This window comes from Schistocerca americana, chromosome X, assembly GCF_021461395.2.
Source record: "Schistocerca americana isolate TAMUIC-IGC-003095 chromosome X, iqSchAmer2.1, whole genome shotgun sequence".
Lineage (NCBI taxonomy): Eukaryota > Metazoa > Arthropoda > Insecta > Orthoptera > Acrididae > Schistocerca > Schistocerca americana.
In genome coordinates, this window is record NC_060130.1 from 359956744 (window position 1) to 359977709 (window position 20966).

The 20966-nt window shown below is 40.0% G+C and overlaps 1 protein-coding gene across 1 annotated transcript in view; it reads right to left on the reverse strand.

Moving 5' to 3' along the window:
* Positions 1-1459: 1459 nt before the first annotated feature.
* LOC124556031 (probable serine/threonine-protein kinase kinX) overlaps positions 1460-20966 on the reverse strand; it is a 47274-nt gene continuing 27767 nt past the window's right edge. The window contains exons 2-3 of the mRNA XM_047130066.1: positions 2046-2821; positions 1460-1531 (exon numbers count right to left, since the gene is read on the reverse strand). Coding sequence (XP_046986022.1) covers positions 1460-1531; positions 2046-2821 — 848 coding nt within the window. The remainder of the gene's footprint in view (positions 1532-2045; positions 2822-20966) is intronic.

A 20966-nucleotide genomic window follows, 5' to 3' on the forward strand; every position in this document is an offset into this window, starting at 1 on the left:
GAACTATTACAGTTAGGGGAGAGGTGAGAAAACTTGAATTTCATGGTCTCAAGGCTGCTCATAAGCCACACATCATGCCGGTAAATTGAAAACGATGCCTCGCTTGGTGTAAGGAGTGTAAACAATGGACGACTGAACAGTCGAAAAATGTTGTGTGGAGTGACAAATCACGGTACACAATGTGGCGATCCAATGGCAGGGCAAGGATATAGCGAATGCCTGGTGAGGCTTCTGAGGCGGGGTGTTATGGTGTTCTTGTGTTTTTCATGAAGGGGCTTGCACCCCTTGTTGTTTTGCATGGCACTGTCACAGCACAGGCCTACATCGGTGTTTTCAGCACCTTCTTGTTTCCCACTGTTGAAAAGCAGTTCAGGGATGGTGATTGCATCTTTCAACACAATCGAGCACCTGTTGTGGCGGAGTGGTTGCACAAAAATAACATCCGTGTAATGGACTGACCTGCACAGAGTGCTGACGTGAATTCTATAGGACACTTTTGGGATGTTTAAGAACACTAACTTCATGCCAGGCCTCACTGCCCAACATTGATACCTCTCCTCAGTGCAGCACTCTGTGAAGAGCGGATGGCCATTCTCCAAGAAACCTTCCAGCAGCTGATTGAACATATTCCTGCGAGAGTGAAAGCTGTCATCAAGGCTAAGGGTGGGCAACGCCACACTGAATTCCAGCACTACCGATGGAGGGTGGCCCAAACTTGTAAGTCATTATCAACCTGGTGTCTGGAGTTCACAACAGTGTTTCCCCAGGGCTGGTCAGGGCACTGTAGAACCTCTAAAAAACTCACATTTGTGTATGTGGTTGCTACTCCTATTTCATCCAGGTCACCCATTATTCAGTAATTCCTGTTCTTAGCCAGGCTGTTCTCTGCTCCACCAACTATAGTAACCTGATCCTCTTTGCACAAGTTTCCTATGTCCTCTATCACCCGGCTGAAGCTAGTGCTTGTCTTCACAAACTTGTGACCTAGTATTCTTCCACTAATTTGTCCCATACTATCTGGCCTCCACCTCTCTTATGACTACTACCTAGCAGCAAGTCTCTTTTGTTCCTACTCTCATTTGGTACTGACCTACATTGAGTTGCTTTGCTAGAAGTCTGCTGCACCCTACAGTTGGATCAGTAACGATCATAGAAAGACCAAATAACTGACATAAAACATAATTGTATTCATAAGGATGTAGACAATGGTTCAGTTCTTCGCCTTACATCTGATCAGAATTCCAACCGGAAGATATATAAACAAAGTCACTATCAAAAAGAAAAGGAGTGGACAGATAGTAAATCATTATCAATTGCTTCTTTAAAGTCAGTCAGCAAAACTGATAACGTTGCTTAGCACAGATTCTTGTCCTGATTATGTTTAACTGTTCTTTTGCATGTATTATTTTTGATACATTAGGTTTTATGTCTTCAGTAATGCTTACAGCCTAGACATACTTTACCTCAATTCACTTCCATTCTGTTTTGTACCTGAATATGAAGTCTTGAAAGAAACTCTCTTCTCCGTCACCTAATCAATAAAATAGTGATTTATAAATCTGCTACAAATTACTACAACCCTGGCAATGAAAGCTCACACCTACGGAACTTTGTTATTGTATTAATATAGATCATTGGTCTATTAGTTATGACTGAAATACATAATACAAGTGGCTTACCTTTTATATGCATCCCCAATTCTACACAGCATTTGTCATCATTGTAGGTTTTTCTGGGAGGCTGCAGTGCATATGTTAATCTGGTTTGTAGTTTTTGAAAAATTCACGTAGTGAAGGACGACGTCGTTCAACATATGGGTTCGCATATGTCAGGTGGGAACCTATTGTATCACAATGTGGACAGTAATGTTTAAAATACTCGCGAAGTGTTATGTTGCTTCTCATAACCAAGTAACGCCTGAACGATTGATGCTCTACCTCCTCCTCCTTCTCCTTCTCCTCCTTCTTCTCCTCGTCCTCTTTCTCCTCCTCCTCCTTCTCCTTCTCCTCCTCCTCCACCTCCTCCTCTATCTCCTCTTTCTTCACCTTGTTCTCCTGTATCTCAATGTCCACAATGAGCTCATCCGATTCCTCCCTCTCTAGCTCCTCTCCCTCCGTCTGATCTTCCTCTGCTTCTGGCTCCTCTACCTTCACCTTGTTCTCCTTTATCTCAATGTCCATAATGAACTCATCTGATTCCTCCCTCTCTAGCTCCTCTCCCTCCGTCTGATCTTCCTCTGCTTCTGGCTCCTCTACCTTCACCTTGTTCTCCTTTATGTCAACGTCCACAATGAACTCATCCGATTCCTCCCACTCTAGCTCCTCTCCCTCCGTCTGATCTTCCTCTGCTTCTGGCTCCTCTACCTTCACCTTGTTCTCCTTTATTTCAATGTCCACAATGAACTCATCTGATTCCTCCCTCTCTAGCTCCTCTCCCTCCGTCTGATCTTCCTCTGCTTCTGGCTCCTCTACCTTCACCTTGTTCTCCTTTATCTCAATGTCCACAATGAACTCATCCAATTCCTCCCACTCTAGCTCCTCTCCCTCCGTCTGATCTTCCTCTGCTTCTGGCTCCTCTACCATCACCTTGTTCTCCTTTATGTCAATGTTCACAATGAACTCATCCAATTCCTCCTTCTCTAGCTCCTCTCCCTCCGTCTGATCTTCCTCCGCTTCTGGCTCCTCTATCTTCACCTCTGCCATCTTGTTTCCTGTCTCTGCATTCTTCAGCACTCTCTCTTCTTGCTCATTTTCTTTTCCCCTTCCCTGGCTTGTAAAAGACTCCAACGATGCATCTGCTTCACCTTCACATACCCCGCATTCTGCCAAAGGGAATAAATCATTAGTATCCAATTAGGCATCAGCATAATATGAGCAGTTAAAAACAGCAAAATTACATCTGGCATTAGAATGAAGTGTATGGGTCTACATTCCACGTTAGCTTTTGAATTCCCAGAGGAATTTCAACAAAACTTGTTACATACATCTTTAATGCCAAGATACTATTAATGCAGGAGTAAGACACCCCTAGTACCACTGTGGGTGTGATGGGGGTCTCAATGTGGCTCTATGATAAAAATTGGTAATGGAATATTGTAGAGCTGAAGTCATTGGGATTGTTACATTGATTGGTTACAGTCATGATGATGTTTAATCCCTCGAGGTGGACACTGTGGTAGAAAGCAGTAACATGTAATTGCTGGTGGACCCAGCAATGCTTTGCAATAGCTGAATATGTTTTGGAACTGGATATACATCCTACACTCCTTCCCCCCTCCCCCCTGACCACCTCCACCTCCCCCTCTCTTTGTCTGTTACTCCCCCCTCTCTCTGTGCATCACCTCTTCCCCCTCTCTCCTGTCTTTGATACAGTTCTCCACAGTCATTTAATGAACAAAGTAAGAGCATATGGATTATCAGACTATTTGTGTGATTGGATTGAAGAGTTCCTAGATAACATAGTGCAGCATGTCATTCTCAATGGAGAGAAGTCTTCCAAAGTAAGAGTGATTTCAGGTGTGCCTCAGGGGAGTGTCGTAGGACCATTACTATTCACAATATACATAAATGACCTTGTGGATAATATCAGGAGTTCACTGAGGCTTTCTGCGGATGATACTGCGGTATATCAAGAGGTTGTAACAATGGAAAATTGTACTGAAATGCAGAAGGATCTGCAACAAATTGACGCATGGTGCAAGGAATGGCAATTGAATCTAGATAAGTGTAATGTGCTGTGAATACATAGAAAGAAAGATCCTTTATCGTTTAGCTACAATATAGCAGGTCAGCAACTGGAAGCAGTTATTTCTGTGAATTATCTAGGAGTAGACATTAGGAGTGATTTAAAATGGAATGATCATATAAAGTTGGTTGTCAGTAAAACGGATGCCAGACTGAGATTCATTGGAAGAATCCTAAGGAAATGCAGGATCATTTAGTAATTGCGAAAGCGTTATGGAGATGATAGATAAACTCCAGTGGAAGACTCTGGAGGAGAGACGCTCAGTAGCCTGGTATGGGCTTTTGTTGAAGTTTTGAGAACATACCTTCTCTGAGGAGTCAAGCAGTATATTGCTCCCTCCTATGTATATCTCACAAAGAGACCATGAGGATAAAATTAGAGAGATTAGAGCCCACACAGAGGCATACCGTCAATCTTTCTTTCCACGAACAATAAGAGACTGGAATAGAAGGGAGAACCGATAAAGGTACTCAAAGTACCCTCCGCCACACACTGTCAGGTGGCTTGCGGAGTATGGATGTAGATGTAGATGTAGATGTCCCCCATCCTTCTGTCCTCCTACACCTGTATCTGATCTTGGACCTTGTTTATTGTTGCTGCAAATGAAATTTTCATTGGGAATTTAAGTCAATTAAATTGAACATGTAAATCACTTAGAATAATTTGCATATGGGGTAAAAGAGATTCTTGTCCAGAATAGTAGCTTCAACAACAGTATTTTGCATAGTTTAATAAGATCACAAAGTTTTGGATGATTCAGATTCCCTAGTAGTACTCTAATCATAAACCAAAAAACCACAAGTACAACTTTCCTGTTTTCTGTAATACTGATGGCAGGGAAGAAAACAATACAGCACATTTTTTGTCTTAGTGTTTGAAAATATATATAAGGGGAAAGAATAATATGAGTGGAACAATTTGTCTAATGGTTTACATGCCCTCCTGTCATAGCTGGAACTGAAGGTGACAAAGAAATTGAAGATGCACATTTTGAAACCACAGGACAAAAGTTTTTTTCCTATATGCAGCCCATGCCTATCAGAGTGTTCATTACTGCATCATGTTAAAAATATGAAGTGAGCCAGTCAAGAAGTTTTCAAGATTTTTGGTAACAACATTTCCCTTCAAGTATCGTGTGAAACTCTGAAGTAAATCAGCCAAGTGCTTTTTGAAATTTTGGTAACAAAGTTTCCAGTTTATGTATCATGTATACACTTATAAATTTTCTTAAAAAAAGTGTAGCATATGTCTATCTCAATGTTATTAGCATATCATGGAAAAGTCTGAGTAAATCAGTGAAAAACTGTTTGAGAACACTGGTAACAATGTTTCCATCATAAAAGTTATATACATATTTGTATAAAAACACACACACACACACACACACACACACACACACACACACACACACACACATGATAGTGTATCATGTAAAATATCAAGCACATCAATCAAGTTTGTTTTGAAATTTCCGGTATCAAAATTAGACAAAAACTGTATAGATTTATTTAACCTGATTTGATCAAAGCCGTCAGGACCTCTCTTACTTCAGACCAGCATTTCACTTGTGCAGCACATTTTTTTACATCATAATTGCCTAAGAAATAACAAGTTTGATGTGACCAATTGTTTTAAAACGATTTGAGTGGTTATAGTTACAATGTGAGTAAATAATACTGTGAATTAATTAGGTTGACAATGGAAGTACTTCCACTGTGGTTGCCACTGCCACTAGTAATGATACTAGTAATAATAATAATAATAATAATAATAAGGACAGTAACAATAAGATTATAGCAATAATGATAGTGGTCAATGCAAAAAGAATTTATAGGTGTACAAAATAGGTGTCTTCCAATATAATGAGTCCTAGGGAAAGGAAATTTAAGGAGGCTGCACCAGCTAAGAGTACTGCAAAATGAGGAAGATCTGGCAGGAAAGAAGAATGTACAAGGGTAACAAGTGTGTACAGGGACAATGGCAATAGCTGTTGTTGCTTTATTAGTATGTCATTAACTGTCTTCTGAAGATGTTACTCAGTTCTCTAATATGACACAAGAGGTACTTCCACAGATCACTGCCTGCTACTGAGAAGAACTCATAGAATGCGACTAAATGATGGAGTGTGACAGAAAGGATTTACCTCTGATGTGAATGCCTGTTTCTGCCATGTTGTTCAGATAAGAGCATTGAGGTTGAGGAGAGATATGAGGGATGGTGTACATTGATGAGACAGTAGAGAAGGCAGAATGTTCTGTGCTTGTCTGCACACAGCCAGAACAGCTGTGCATATGATGTTGAAATATGATTAAAGAGTCAAATATCACAGATATAGCAAACACAACCATTCATAACCAGTTCCAGGCTGCACGAGCTTTTCTGAGAAAGACCTTGCAGGATAACATAACAATTGGAACTATACACATTTCTACAAGTTCATTATTAGGTCAGTAGGGAAGAGCTTTTTATGTTATTGTAGGGTATGGGGAGAAGCTGATGTCTTCTTGTACACTGCAAAAATGTGCTCAGTTTATATTTTCATATATTATTACTCCCAGATTCTTTACTGAGGGAGAGAAGTTGATATTAGTACTATTTAGGGTTACAGATGATAGTGATTCTTGATATTTTGGGCAAATGAGCTCAGAATGACGAACCAGTACCACATGGGTTTTGAATGGGCTGAGCTTTAACTTTATATCCTGCACCCATTTTGATAGTGCTCACAGCTTTGCATTGAGATTCTTGATAGCTGTCTTCAGGTTTATTGGTTTTGCTCTTAAATACAGCTGACAGTCATCAGGGTACATGTGGTATTTGCAGTGGGACAAAACTGATGACACATCATTTACATAGTTTACATACAATGAGAGGAGTATAGGAGCTAATATCAAACCCTAGGAGACACCTGATGCGTAGTGACTTAACTAGCCCTGTTTATGGGCCTCAGGAAAACATTTGTGTTTGAGGAGCAGTGGAAGACACTTGTTAAAATTGACAGCACTCAATAAATAATAAACTTCACGTTTGGACTGTAATGCTACCATCACCAGTAGATGCTGATCTGATATGCATATGGCTTTATTTGAGGGTACTGCATGTAACATGCTTTAGATAGGATATTTCGTGGCTACAGCTGTTTACCCCCATGAAGTAATCAATGAGTCTCTGTTTCATTTGTACGTAGAAATGTGTGGTTCAGAATTAATCCTGAAAAATAGTTCTCTTTTAATTGTAACTGTATACAGATCCCCGCAGGAATATTTGAACTTTTTATGGGGAATGTGGATTCCTTAGTGTGCTGTCTGTCAGATATTAGCAAGCAGTTAATAGGCTGTGGTGATTTCAGTGCAAATTTTCTACAGGATTATGATAGAAAAAATGATCAGGAAATCTTACTTGGATCCTACAATTTGATCTCAGTAATTAACTTCTCAACATGAGTGAATAAAGATGGCACACCCTAACTGGTAATGTTTCCTCTGATGAAGCTCAAATCAAGAAAAATAGCTGTTTACCTAGCAATAAACACGAAAATAACACAGTTAGTTAATGTTTTAGCTGGTGTTGCTGCAAATCCTCACATTATCTCTCAGCAAATTGCACAATGTTCAGGAATTTCGCAAAGAAGTGTTCTGCACATACTGCATGCACACAAATGGCATCCATTTCATTTATAGCCGCATCAAGAACTGCATGGCGATAATTTTCACAATCGCCTGACTTTCTGCTACTGAATACAGGAACAACTGACAGTCAATAATAATTTCATTTCATAGAAACTTTTCTCTGATGAATCAAATTTTATGAATCAAGGTCAAGTGAATTGCCATAATATGCATTAGTGGTCAGTGGGGAATCCCTATTGGGTAAGGCAAGCTCAACAACAATGCCTATCAAGTGTCAACATTTGGTGCGGTATTTTAGGTATGCAGGTAATTGGGTCATACTGTGTAGAAGGTAATCTGACTGTTCAAATCTACAACAACATTGTGGATAATGTTTTACCAATACAAATGGACGATGTTCCACTTTAAATGAGACTGGAAATGTGGTTTCAACAGCATAGATGTCCAGTGCATTATTCAAGACTAGCTTGAGTAGTTTTGAATAGAAACTATCCAGGTTGATAGATTGTACGAGGAGGTCCTCAAATGCGGCCCACATGTTCACCTGATTTCCTGTGAGGATGGGTAAAAGAGAGAGTTTACATGGATGTACCAACAACCCTCAAAGAGAGACAGCAGCAAATTCTCCATGAATGTGCAAACATTAGTGCAGATACACTAATACATGCTGTATTGTCATTCAGACACAGAGTTGCAATGTGCATTAGAAACAGCAGACAACCTTTCAAACATTTGCTGCACTGAAACACTTGTGAGAAGCGGGGGGACTCACAGTAATCAAGCACCCCGAGATAGTGAGAGACAAGGGTGCTCACCAAAATCAAGCATCCCAAAGGGAACACATTACTACTATGTCCACGTCATTATTTTTGAGCGACAGTAAATGTAATCTAAGAATGCATTGTGCAAGGGTAGATGGGCTTACATGATAGCTTTACCAAAAATATCAATAAAGGTATTTTGATTGCCTTAATTGGATGTGTATTTGTTTCAGTTAGTATTGTTTTGCAACAAATGTCACCATATTTATAGTGCCATCTATTATAAAACAAAAGAAAATATTTTTTCATGGAGAATCCAAATCTGCAACAAAAAATAAGTGTTCCTATTAAGATTTCAAAGTCACCCCTGTCTCCCAGCCCCAGGGGTGGTGCAGGGGGTTCGAACGTTATGTTAATGAATGTACCTCTTTGAGGTGAACAATGTTTATTACCACTTTTTTTAATCTGATGTATATTTCCCAAAATATTCTGGCAACCAGTTTTGAACACCTCACCCTGTATATGAAAATACATTTTGTCTAATATACAAAAAGCAAAATTAATTGTTTTTGTAGATGAAACTAGTATTAGAATTAGTTCTTTTTGCAGGTGACACTAATATTGTAAGCAGTCCAAAATCATGTACAGCTACACAACAAATGAAATGGTAAATAAGTTTCTTAGATAATAATTGACTGGTTCTCTGCAAATTGTCACACCCTCAATTTTCAAAAGACACAGCATGTTCAGTTCTAGAATTAAGTATCACACATGATGAGGAATTAATAAATAGGATGGAAACTTCCAAAATTCTTAGGGGCCCATACTGATGAGAATTTAAACTGGAAAAACTGTGTGTGTGTGAAACGTCTAAAACAACTTAGTTCAGCCACATTTGCAGTTAGAATCGTTGTAAATCTTGGCAAGAGACAGATCAAAAGGAAAGTGAATCATTTCACATCATTACAATTTATGGTGCAAATCATCCATGGAACATGAAACTAACTAACTCACTGGATACTGACGAAACTTGTCCATCTGTGCACTAATAAATTACAAGGATATATAAATGTTATAACTTCAAGTGAACAGATATATTTCAAGGACGATGCAATACATGAAAGTCACAGATCAAGTAACAGAGTAAGACGTGTGTCACTTTAACAGTCAAATCACAACTGAGTCCAAGTCTAGCGGCCGCTGGCTGGCTGGCTGCTTAGGTGGCACTGCTGCTGCATGGCTGGCAGACAGTGCTGCATGTAGAGGACGCGCGTAACTGAGCGGTGGCACTTTGAAAGATTGGCAGGTCAACACAGTTTTCCCACCTTTGAATTTTTTGCACAGGTCTTGATGGAGGTGGCCTGTAGATTGCTAACATCCATAGGTGTTGTTTGACTGGCCGTAAAGTCTCAAGGGGGAGGCTTCCCTTACAGACGGAAGTGTCCCCGATGATAACGGGTCGAGATGACAGGAGACGTGGGGGTCTAATCTGCTGGGGCCCCTTGCACCAGTCTGCCCATTGTGGGAAGTCCGGTTATAACAGGAGACATGGGCGATGTGTTCACATCCATAGGAGAGGGAGGCGAGTAGAGTTGCTCCGACAGATGATGGTCATCTGGTTCCTGCATGGGCACATCTCCTGGCGGCGTCAGTTCTTGTGCTGGCACTGATATGATGGTGAGAGGACTGCGTTGTGAGTAATGAGAGATTCCAGTATCCCAAGCGTCAGGTAGAGCCAAAGGTGATGTAGCGGCATCCAGAACAGGTGTTGCCAGCACACGAGGCCAAAGCTGGTCTGAATGATGCACTGCAACACCCGTGTCTGTCTGGACTTCATACAGGCGTCGGCCACGGTGTTGTAAGATGTGGCCGGGACTCTGTTTTCGCCGCCTGCCATATCCCCGTACACATAAAAGGTCACCGGTGGTGAACCAGCCAAGCGAAGGCACCCGCGGCTGTGAGGTGGAAGGCCGCAGAAGATGAAGTAGCGTGCGGGGCTGTCGGCCATGTAAGAGCTGTGGTCGTAAGAAGCCAGAAATTAAAGAAGCACATCATCAGCAGCAGAAGAAGTCAAGAGTTTTCTCATCTGAGCCTTAAATGTGCGGACCAGTCGTTCAGCCTCACCATTTGACTGTGGATGGAACGGAGGGGCCGTGACATGCATGACGCCGTGACGGGCCCAAAAGTCCGCAAAATCGGAAGAGGCAAATTGCAGACCATTATCAGTAACAAGAGTAGAGGGAAGGCCTTCCAAAGAGCAAATGCGAGCTAGAGCATTGGTGGTTGCCGCGGTGGTAGACGACGTGTAGCAGACAATGAAAGGGAAGTTAGAGTAGGCGTCAGTAATGAGAAGCCAATAAGTACCTAAAAAAGGTCCCGCAAAGTCAACATGAATACACTCCCAGGGCTTCTCATGTGAAGGCCACGGTGACAGAGATGACTTCGGGGTGGTGGCCTGTGACGCACAAGGGCCGCAGGCAGTGACCATGTGTGTGATTTCTGAGTCGATGCCAGGCCAGTACACATGACGGCGTGCCAGAGATTTTGTGTGAGAGACACCCCAGTGCCCTTGGTGAAGGAGGCGCAAGACCAAAGCATGCAAAGACGCAGGTACCACAACACACGGCAAAGCATTTTCGGTGGAAAGGAGGATAATACCATACCTAGCCGTGGGGCGGTAACGCAAAGCATAGTAGTTCCGCATTGGATCAGAAGTCTTAGTGGATGGACGATCAGGCCAACCCTTCTGAATACAGCATAAAACTCAGGGGAGGGTAGCGTCAGAACCTGTAGTAGCCGCCAGCCGGTCCCTGGTGATGGGGAACCCGTCCACAACATGCTGCTCAGCAACATCCAGGTGGAAACACAAAAGTTCGTCCCTATCGAATGCCAGATGAGGACCCATGGGAAGGCAAGACAGTGCATCAGCATTCGCTGGAAATGAATCTCATAATTGAAATGAGACAAGTAAAGAGCCCAATGCTGGAGGCGGTGTGCAGCCTTGTCAGGAAGTGAAGTTGATGGATGAAACAAATAAACAAGTGGTTTGTGATCTGTAACAAGATGGAATTTGGATCCATAGAGAAAAACACCAAAGTTATGAAGGGCATAAATAATGGCCAAAGCTTCTATTTCAATTTGAGAATACTTTTGTTAGGCATCTGTGAGCGTTTTGGAGGCATAAGCAATGCGTTGTTCAGAACCGTCAGAAAAATAGTGCCCTAGGACTGCACCAACCCCGTATTGAGAGGCGTCCGTGGCAAAAACAAGATGTTGGCCAGGTTGATAAGTAGCCAGGCACGGGGCCTGTTTCAGCATAGTATTCAATTTCTGGAAAGCCGCATCGCATGACGTGGACTAGTGAAAAGGCACGTTTTTATGCAACAGGCGCTGCAACGGCTGAGCCACCAAAGCAGCAGATGGTAAAAACCTGTGATAGTATGCTATTTTCCCCAAGAAGGCCTGCAGTTCCTTAACAGATGTAGGGTATTCAAAATTTAAAAGTAAATAACATATCAGCAGACAGCTTGTCTTTTAACAGGACACATACATGCTGACATTGTTATAACTTCAAGTGAACAAATATATTTCAAGGACGACGTAATACATGAAAGTCACAGGACAAGTAACAGAGTAAGACGTGTGACACTTTAACTGTCAAATCATAACTGAGTCCAAGTCTAGCAGCCGCTGGCTGGCTGGCCGCTTAGGTGACACTGCTGCTGCATGGCTGGCAGACAGTGCCGCATGTAGAGGATGTGTGCAACTGCGCAGCGGCACTTTGAAAGATCGGCGACTCACAACAATAAAGTTGTCAGGTGAGTGCTTGGAAATTAAATTTGTGTTTATATGGATCCCATGTCAATGAGGAGGGAGATGTAAAATTCATAATAAGAATAGATCATGAAATGGAAGCAGACCCTGCCAGATTAATCTTAGAAAATTTAACTCTTGTAGTTTTCATGATACAGTGGGATGTGAATGAATTTCATGAAAAATTTTGACACCTTACTCTGGTATCCTGCAGACAAAAATATTATTAAATTATATGAACTTGTGAAGTTTTTCACAAAAATCTGTATCTACAGCTAAACTATGGAAACAACTGTTACATGCACCTGTTTCATTCATGCATTGAGTGAGTGAATAATGTCCATTTAAAATCATCTCTGTGTGCAGTAATTAATTTAATATTGTGTTTATGTCACCTACAGCAGTGATACACAGATGGGCTGTGGTATGTTCCTACTTTCTTCATTTAATACTGGTTCTTGAAACTTAGTAAAGAGGATTTTATGTGACAGTTGATGCCCATCTTCAATGTCTGCCATATCAGTTTTATCAGGATTTCCATGATGCTATCTCATAAGTCAAATAAAATTGCTGTCATTTGTATATGTACAGCATTCCCTATTATTACCATTTGTTTTGGGTCCCCATATTTGATCAATATTGTAGAACAGTTCACACAAGAAATTATAAGTTGTCTCTTTCTTGACTGCCTATATTTCATATGAACACAAATTGTTTCCCAAAGGTTAGCTATCAGACCAAAAGTATCTGGTCACCCTTATGTAATACAGAATTGGCCACTAGGTACCATCAGAGATGGACCCACCAGTATAAAGGAGAAATTGTCCACTAGGTATAATCAGAAGTGGCCCCACCAGTATAAAGGAGGTGGAGAGCATTGTGTTGGTGGCAGAGAAGTATGAACAGTGGACTGAGTTGCTCAGGAGAGCTCAGTGATTTTGAACATAGACTAGCCATTGGATGTCATGTGAGTAACAAAACCATCACAGACTATTCAGTCCTTCTAAAGCTGCCCAAGTTGACTGCTGGTGATGTGACTGAAATAAAAATGTGAAGTAAAAACCACAGCTAAACCAAGACCAGGCAGATCTTATGAACAGATAGACAGGGAGTGTCAAGCACTGTGGATGGTGGTTGTAAAAAATTGTATGAAATCAGTGTAAGCAATCACTCATGGGTTCTGAAGTACTACCACTAGTCCATCTGGCCCAATGACTGTATGTATGGAATTAAAAGGAATGGGATATAATGGTTGACCACCTTTTTGTGAACCACACATTTCTGTAGTCAATGCTAGGTGATGGTTAAAGTGGTGTAAGGAGCAATGCCATTGGACAATGGATTACTGGAAACAAGTGATTTGGAGTGATGAATTCCATTGTACCCTGTGGCAATCCGATGTATGTGTCTGAGTTGGTGAACAGTCTGGAGAACATTACTAGCATCATGTATAGTACCTATAGTGAAGTAAGAGGAGGTGATGTTACGGAGCAGGGGTGTTTTTTGTGGTTAGGTTGTAATCCCCTTATCAAGCATAAGAAAAAGTTAAATGTGGAAGGATCTGAACACATTTTACACCATTGTGTAACGTTTACAGTAGAGGAACACTTTGGAGACAATGACTGTTTTGTATCAGCATGACACTGCACCTTGTCATCAAGCAACATCTGTGAGGCAATTGTTCATTGACAGTAACATTCCTGAAACAGACTAGACTCCCCAGAGGAACAACCAGAACCCAATAGAATGCTTTTGATATGAGTTAGAACTGTGACTTTGCTCCATATTCCAGTGTCCAACATCACTAACTTCTGTGGTTTCAGCTCTTGAGGAAGAAAAGTCTGCTATTTAGAATCCTTGATACTTCAGTCATTGGATATTACATTTCAGAGTTTTGTGACCCCACAATTTAAATTTCAGAATATTTCAATCAAGTATCCAGCTTTACACTAATTTCAATCAGGGTGTGACTGAATATTTATAAAGCTTTTTGTATATAGTACGTCACTATAGACAACTGTATCATCCACTAAAAGCCTGAGAATGTTAACATTGTCTGCCTGGTTCTTAATATACAACATAAACTTGAAGAGTCATAACACACTTCCTTGTGGTCTGGCTAAAGTCTCTTCTACATTGAACCGAGCAAGGTGGCACAGTGGTTAGACACTGGACTCGCATTCGGGAGAATGATGGTTCAATCCCGCATCCGGCCATCCTGATTTAGGTTTTCCATGATTTCCCTAAATCACTCCAGGCAAATGCCGGAATGGTTCCTCTGAAAGGGCACAGCCCACTTCCTTCCCCATCCTTCCCTAATCCGATGAGACCAATGACGTCACTGTCTGGTCTCCTTCCCAAAACAGCCCAACCAAACCACTCTTCTACATCTGTTGCTATCTCCCCATCTTAGCCAACATACTGTCTCTTCCCTACCAAAAAACTGATGTGATAATGTGCCAACATGCACTTCATAAATTAAGGAATATGGCATTCATCCAGTTTCCTTAATCCATGGGATTCAGAATGCCATGTGAGAAAAGCATGAGCTGGATTGCACATGGCTACAGTTTTTGAAACCATTTCTGTTTTGAAAAGTGTAGCTCATTCAGTTTGAGATACTACGTTAGGCTGGAACACAGAATACATTCTACGATTCTACAACAGGTTGATATCAATCATACTGAATAGCAGTTTCTGTACATAGCTTCTGTTATCTGTTTTGTAGATTAGTGTCACCTGCCTTTCTTCCAATTAATGGCCACAATTTTATAGTTTGCAGGATCTACAGTACATTAGGGTTAAGAGAGGGAGCAGGGATTCCATTTTACTTAGGAGACATTGTTCAGTCCTGATGATTTTAGCTGTTTGTCACATCACTGACAGTAATATTTGCATCACTCGCCTTGGCATTGGTTACAGAATTAAAATGGAGAAATAATCCTAGATCCTCCTCTCTTCAATGGAGTGCTGCACTATGGTGTCTGGCCCACATCTTCACTTCCAAGCACCTGCCTAGTTAACATAAATACCACACAGCCAGAATAGGAAAGCCAGCAGCCTACAACAGGATGCTGCCTACTGCCATCCAGGCTGTACTGTCTCTTCAGAGCTCCTGGCAAGTTGTGTGAACACCTTGTAACCATAATGGTAGCACCCTCAGTTGTCTCAAATATGTATCATAGCTGGATAGTTCCTTTTCTACTTTCATTAAAAGATCTTACTCCAGTTTAAATACTATTCAGTCACATTGTTGTTACCACCTGTCAAAAGCCTGACTAACCACCTTTTACTGTGTTGGCCACTGTAACACGTGCAGGAGCAAAGTATGTGAGGTTCTGGAAGGTACTGACAGGGAATCCATGGTGCGAACAGCCCCATCAAGGTGTTCCAACAGATTCTCAATTGGGTCTAAATCTGGGGAGTTTGGGAGGCAGTGAGGTATAGTAAACACATCCTGGTGCTGTTCAAACACACATAAACACTGTGAGCTATGTGACAGATTGCTTATTTAGCAATGTTTGTAAATTTTCCTTTAGGAATGATTGGTTTCCTGAACCTCAGTAGTAAAGCCACTTTATAAAAAGGGGGAAAGGGATAATGTAGATAATTTTAGACCTATGTCTATGCCATCATTGTTTGCTACAGTTACTGAAAAGGCTCTGTAGATAAGGATAATTGATCATTTTATATCACACAATTTGCTATCAGATGTACAGTTCGCCTTTAGAAGTCATTTAACAACTGAAAACGCTATATTCTATTTTCTCTGTGAGGTACTGGATGGGTTAAACAAATGGTTTCAAATGCTAGGCATATTTTTTTTTATTTAACTAAGGCATTTGATTGTGTTGATCACAAAATATTGCTCCAGAAGTTGGACCATTACAGAATACGGGGAGCAGCTCACAATTGGTTCACCTCTTACTTTAGCAACAGACAGCAAAAGCTCATTATTCACAATGTGGAGAATGGCTGTGATGTGGGGTCTGAGTGGGGGGTGTCCCAGGGATCAGTGTGGCGCCACATTTGTTCCTTACTTATATAAATGAGATGTCCTCTGTTGTTATGGGTAGATCTACAATACTTATGTTTGCTGATGACTCTAGCTTGGTAGCAAAGGATGTTGTGTGCAACACTAGCCTGGTTTAAAATAGTGCAGTTCATGACCTAAGTTTATGGCTTGTAGAAAATAAACATGCTAAATCACAGTAAGATTCAGTTTTTACAGTTTCTAACACACAATTCAATAAAACCTGACATTTTATTTTCACAGAATGGGCATATGATTAGTGAAACCAAACATTTCAAATTTCTAGGTGTTCAGATAGATAATAAACTGTCATGGAAAGCCCATGTTCAGGATCTTGTTCAAAGACTTAATGCTGCCATTTTTACTGTTCGAACAGTATATGAGGTAATGATCGTTTGATGGGAAAATTAGTCTACTTTGCTTATTTTCATTCACTTAAATTGTATGGTATTATATTTTGGGGTAATTCTTCCCATTCTAAAAGGATATTTTTGGCTCAGAAGTGGACAGTTCAGGCAATAAGTGGCATAAGTTCACAAACCTCTTGTCAACCCCTGTTCACGAGTCTGGCTATTTTGACATTGGCCTCTCAATATATATATTTCTTATTGTCATTATTTGTTAACAATATTAACTTATTCCTAGTAATAAGCTGCTGTTACTCAGTTAATACTCGGCATAACTCAAACCTGCATTCGGATTGAACTTCCTTAACTCTTGTGCAGAAAAGTGTGCAGTATACTGCTGCATCCATTTTCAATAAGCTATCACTCAAATTCAAAAATTTTAGCAGTAATCCATGTGCTTTCAGATAGAAACTGAAGAATTTCCTCATGGGTCACTCGTTCTATTCTGTCAAGGTGTTACTTGAAAAATTAAGCAGATTCTTGTTGTGTTGCTGCTTGCATTTACTTGAACTTATAGATTGACTTTTTTCAGGTTCACAAAAACTTTATATTTATCTATTATTACTTTTATGTTGTAATTTCATCTACTGATATGTTCCATGACCTTGGAGATCCTTGGTCCTTCAGAACTTGATGTGTAAATAAAAAAATCAAATTGCATTGTTCTACTGGCAGATGCCATTGTGCCAAGGATACACAAACTGCATGTAAGGATGGACACACGCTTGTGTTGATCCACTGTGTCTTCCAGAGTGACAAGATCATCCAGAGAATGCCATGAAAACATTCCCAGACTTTAATGCTCACTTCTCTGGCCTGGACCATTACAGGATGTTTGCTTTTAGATGTTTCACCCATACATACCAGTATCCATCTATCCAATGAAGCTTAAAACATGATTCATCTGAAAAGAAAACCTGTCATGACTCAGTGGACGTCCAGTTACAGTATTGGCATGAAAATTCCAGCCTTTGCTGGCAACAGACAGCAGTCACCAGATGTGCTCGAATCAGGCGCAAACTGTGGAGGCCCATACACAGCAATGTTCACTGAATCGTGATTGAGCAGACACTGTTGTTAAGCCCTTGGTTCATGTGAGTAGTCAGTAGGTCAACAGTTGCAAATGTATTTGCCAGTACACATCTCTGCAGCTGTTGTTCACCCCTGTCATCTATGGCCTGTGGGGCACCACAGTTGTCTTGGTACCAAACTCGGATAGTGCCGTTTTGACATGCACAGTATACTTCAACCACAGTTGTGTCTGAGCAGTTAACAAACTTAGCCATTTTGGAAATGCTTCCACCCTTGGCCCAAAAGCCAATGATCATGTTCTTTTAGACTTCAGATAAATGGCTCCATTTCTGCATTATGACAATGACTCCACTGTTTTTCACATCCACCCGACATGCTTTATATACAATGAAGTCGGGTGACTCCTAGATAAACTCAAAAAAATAACAGAGGAAAAAGTAGTAATTGTTGCTGGTTTTAACATAGATAAAGTATGCAAAGGAATCGTGTCAGCTAAGTTCATTGACTTTAAGTTCATTGACTTAATTCAAGAATCTGGCTTTGTATTAAATTTAACTGATTCTACTATGGTAAATAAGTGAACATTGACTTACAGATGATATTTTAACAAATTATACATTTACTGACACTGCTAGATTCCCTTTCAACTTAGGACTCTCGAATTGCTCTGCATTCCTTATCAAATTTCTGGACATAAATAAGGAAAATGGAAGTAAATATTTAATGAAAAAACGGTTCCCTTAAAACAACATACACTTACTATTCTAGATTAAATGGGGCAGATTGGTCATTAAATCACACCTCATGTTCAAAACATTCTGATAAATTTTAAAAACTTTTTTACACATTTGCAATTAAACATTTTCACCCATTTCCACCCATAGTCTGCCAAAGAAAGGTAACAAGTCACCAATAAAAAGAAACAGATGTATGCTTAGGTGAAATTCAGTAAAAGTCCTGGGTTTATGAACTATGTTAAATCACATAAAAACTGTAGGGAGGCTGTCAAAGCAGCCAAGGAAATAGTAAACAAAGTCATTAAAAAGCAGAGAAATAAATCAAAGCTAGTAAGTACAGTTGCCATATATGAACTGGGAATCAAATGTACCGACAAAGAAATTTCTAAAATAAAGATATGAGAATAAGTAATTGAAAATCCTACTTGGATTTCAGACAATTTTAATCACTTCTTCATGTCTGTACTAAAATCTGATGCTGATATAGACTCTTATTGAAATAAATTAGGGAGAGTGCTGTACTGTTGAACACTTTTCGGAGAGTCACCTCTAACCAGTTCTGCAATAGGAGTTCCATATATTTTCTTCTTCCATGTCCCAATGCATTCACTTTTTGTATACTGCTGTTTTTTTTCAGAAATTACAAAAATTACTACAGAAAAGTCAGTTTCTTCCAAATGTGAAAAAAATTTTCTCCATACAACATGGTTATATAGCTAGAAACAAATATTCTACTGAAAGTTAAAAGCACTCTAGTCAAAAATGTCTTGTGAGTACTGTATTCACTAGTCTGCCTGTTACATTACTACTCTATGTGAGAATTATAACCAATGTTGGTAGGTCACTAATAACAGTAAACAGATATTACCGCAATCTATTTTTTACATTATGTGTTTTGGCCATAGCCCACCAACAATGATTTGTAATTATTTAAATATGTCTGCTTGTGTCTGTATGTGTGGATGGATATGTGTGTATGTGCGAGTGTATACCTGTCCTTTCTTCCCCCTAAGGTAAGTCTTTCCGCTCCCGGGATTGGAATGACTCCTTACCCTCTCCCTTAAAACCCACATCCTTTCGTCTTTCCCTCTCCTTCCCTCTTTCCTGATAAGGCAACCGTTGGTTGCGAAAGCTAGAATTTTGTGTGTATGTTTGTGTTTGTTTGTGTGTCTATCGACCTGCCAGCGCTTTCGTTCGGTAAGTCACCTCATCTTTGTTTTTATATATATTTTTTCCCATGTGGAATGTTTCCCTCTATTATATTGATATCATTAATTTGAATCCAACAATTATGTTTGTTATTGTCACTGTTGCATTTCGAAATCTTTTCTGTTGTCTTATTTTCCTCTTTCTGTTTTTGCCAGTAGTTTCACTTTGTATTCACCTTCTCCTTTTTACCGTAATCTGGGTCTTTAAATATGTCTGCTTGTGTCTGTATGTGTGGATGGATATGTGTGTGTGTGTGTGTGTGCAAGTGTATACCTGTCCTTTTTTCCCCCTAAGGTAAGTCTTTCCGCTCCCGGGATTGGAATGACTCCTTACCCTCTCCCTTAAAACCCACATCCTTTCGTCTTTCCCTCTCCTTTCCTCTTTCCTGATGAGGCAACCGTTGGTTGCAAAAGCTGGAATTTTGTGTGTATGTTTGTGTTTGTTTGTGTGTCTATTGACCTGCCAGTGCTTTCGTTCGGTAAGTCACCTCATCTTTGTTTTTATATATATTTTTTCCCACGTGGAATGTTTCCCTCTCTCTCTCTCTCTCTCTCTCTCTCTCTCTCTCTCTCTCTCTCTATATATATATATATATATGTATATATATATATATATATATATATATATATATATATATATATAAAAAGCAGTTGTAAGCAAATGGTAATCAAAAACAAGATATCATACAGAAACATATGTCACACATTACACTGTAGGTAGTACAAACAATGCATACCACGTAACAAAGTTGATAGAATAATTTTAAACACAGTTGGTGTGACAAGTACAAAATCACAATTATAATCTGCTAGTGCCAAGTAAACAAGAATAATGTTGATACATATTTCAAGGAAATATTTCCTGCAGCTGTAAATGCACACTGTTATCAGAGAATCATTTTGTGTATGTAGCTTAATTAGGAAATGACTACTACTGAAGAGACATAAGTTGGTAACATGGCTTATATGACAAAAGTGTGATTAGTTCACGCAGCTGCAACCTACACTGCTCCTTCATTTACAACAGTGGAGTTGTTGGTGCTACTTCACTACAATACCGTAGGACCTCACATATGTCAGTGAGTGGGTGCTGGATGGAATATGCTGTTTGACTGAATGCTTCAGATTTTTGCTGGTTTCTGTTAATTGAGGACTTGAGTGAGAGCTGATGCTGGAGTAAGCAAGCAAAAAAGGTAGCATGGAGAGTTTCAGTCTGTTCAATTTACTATGTATATAAACACAAAAATATCCAGAATAAGTCTTCTATGACAGATTAACTATAGTACAGGAGTTATAAGTCATTGTGCCTACAGACAGCTACATCCTGTTCATCTAAGATGAATGCACATGTAAACAATCGATTTTCTTGCCACTTGACATTGGCTGCATTGCTCAAGCATCAGATGTCTTAAGAGCACTGGAAGTAGGGCTTACTTGTGTATTATGTACTTTGTGGTTATTCTAACCCAAAGAAAATTGTGATAGCCTCAATTGTTTTAAGTTTCTAAGTTAATCACTGGCTCATCTTTTAACTCATGTAGTTCTTGTATGAAATCTCAATGGACAGGAGTCAGTTTCACTGTACATGCTATGGGCACAGAA